The sequence below is a fragment of the Capsicum annuum genome, chromosome 11, assembly GCF_002878395.1.
Source record: "Capsicum annuum cultivar UCD-10X-F1 chromosome 11, UCD10Xv1.1, whole genome shotgun sequence".
In the NCBI taxonomy this organism is placed as follows: domain Eukaryota; kingdom Viridiplantae; phylum Streptophyta; class Magnoliopsida; order Solanales; family Solanaceae; genus Capsicum; species Capsicum annuum.
Window position 1 is genome coordinate 10,121,464 of NC_061121.1, and position 1,925 is coordinate 10,123,388.

Sequence of the window (1,925 nt, forward strand, 5' to 3'; positions counted from 1 at the left end):
TATTCAAAAATAAATCTTCAAAATAGTTTCAAAATCTTTGTTAAAATTCCAGCTAAACACCAAGACCAACAAAAGAAAAAACACAAGATTCTTAAAAACAGTTCTACATGAAGCAAAAGAACAACCAACTTTACATTTTCCAATGCCAATAAAACCAAAAACACTGATCATAGCAGTGTAAGTTTTCTAGAAAATCTGTAAATTGTAATTTTTAATTTTTCTTTGATGAATGAGCTTATTTTATGTTCTTTAATTTGTTGATTTTATGCAGAAAATCAGGAGAATCTTGGAAAAACAAAGATGAAATCTGGAAAGTCATCACGAGGAAGAAGAAGAGGATGAGTATGATGTTGGTTCTAATAGAAATGCTACACCTTCCAGTAACAGAAATGACTCATTTATGCCATCAGTTAAAAGTTTGACCCATTCATGTCGTTACTGTTATAAAATCGGTTCATCCATGCCATTAATTTTTAACGGTGATTTTCAAAAACAGCTTTGCCACGTGACCTTTTATTAAAGATCCACGTAATTAATTAAAATAAGAAAAAAGGCTCAAATATGCCATTGAACTATCAGAAACGGCTCATTTATGCCATCAGTTAAAAGTTCAGCTCATTCATGTCATCGTCGTTATAAAATCAGCTCACCCATGTCATTACTTTTTTAACAAAGGCGGATCTAGGATTTTAAACTTGTGGGTTCCCAATAAAATAAATTAATATGCAAAAATAATTTGTAAAACAATGAGTAATCAAATATTTTTAATATATAGTCTTAAAGTAACAACCCGTTAAACACGACATATTTAAAAATATTATCATTATAATCATACTCGACGACTTGTCATGTTTTGAAAACGATCAATGATCGCTTCATTATGTACAGTTTCAAATACCTCATCTTTTATATAACAAACTAAACAATCATTCAAAATTTCATCACCAATTCTGCTATGCAGGTCATTCTTAATATATTTTATCAAAGAGAAATCTCTTTCCACCGTTGCAGTTGCCACAGGTAATATCAAAATCAACTTCACAAGCAAATATACCAGTCTCCAAGTCTTGTGCAAATTTATTTTCACCAATGTCTTTGAAAGATCCCCAAGTCTTTTCAACTTAGAGAAATCATTATTCCCTTGTCGCACATAGTCAATATAATTGTCAAGCTCAAAACTAAGATCCTCAAGCATGGAAGTACTAAACTCATCTGGATAATAGGTAGCAAGTTTTATAATCCTATTTTTATCATAATTTACAAAAGAGTTATCTGGACTCAAACTAGCCATACCAAGAAGTAGATCAATATTCACTTTATCAAAACGACTGTTAAGCTCACCAAGTTGCAAATCAATTACAACATTAAAAATTTCAACACACAAAAGATGAGAATATATGATACTTGAAATCTTACGCTTTGACTTTCCAAGAGAATAATTCTTATTCATTTTGGGAATCACAATATCATGTTTTGCACAAAATAAAGAAACATCATTTACCAAAGAATCCCATTTAGAATCTCTCATAGATTGCAACTGTCTCTTTGTGAAACCAACAAGGTTCATAGAAGTAACGATATCTTGATCTTTTCTTTACAAAGCCATAATCAAATCATGTGTAATTGCCTACACTTTTAACATCAAATGCGGCGTATACACAAACTCATAAGATCTTATGCTATCTACTAAACTCTTTGCCAATGATTTCTCTTGGTAATTTGAACCCTCCTTATCAAGAACTTAGAATAATTTAATAAAGTTACACACTATTTTAAAATGAGAACTCCAACGAGTATCTCTTACCCTGTGAAGTCCAAGTTCTTAATTCAATCCGTTTCCTGTATGAACTTCACCGAGCATCAATAACTCTTCTAATTTTTCTATTTGATCATCTCTAAGCATCTCCTTGCACTTAAAAGATCCT

At 31.0% G+C, this 1,925-nt stretch overlaps 1 protein-coding gene across 1 annotated transcript; it reads right to left on the minus strand.

Moving 5' to 3' along the window:
• Nucleotides 1-829: 829 nt before the first annotated feature.
• LOC124888778 lies at nt 830-1,567 on the minus strand. The gene has a single exon (XM_047400067.1). The coding sequence runs from the start codon at nt 1,565-1,567 to the stop codon at nt 830-832; it is 738 nt and encodes a 245-aa protein (XP_047256023.1).
• Nucleotides 1,568-1,925: the final 358 nt, after the last annotated feature.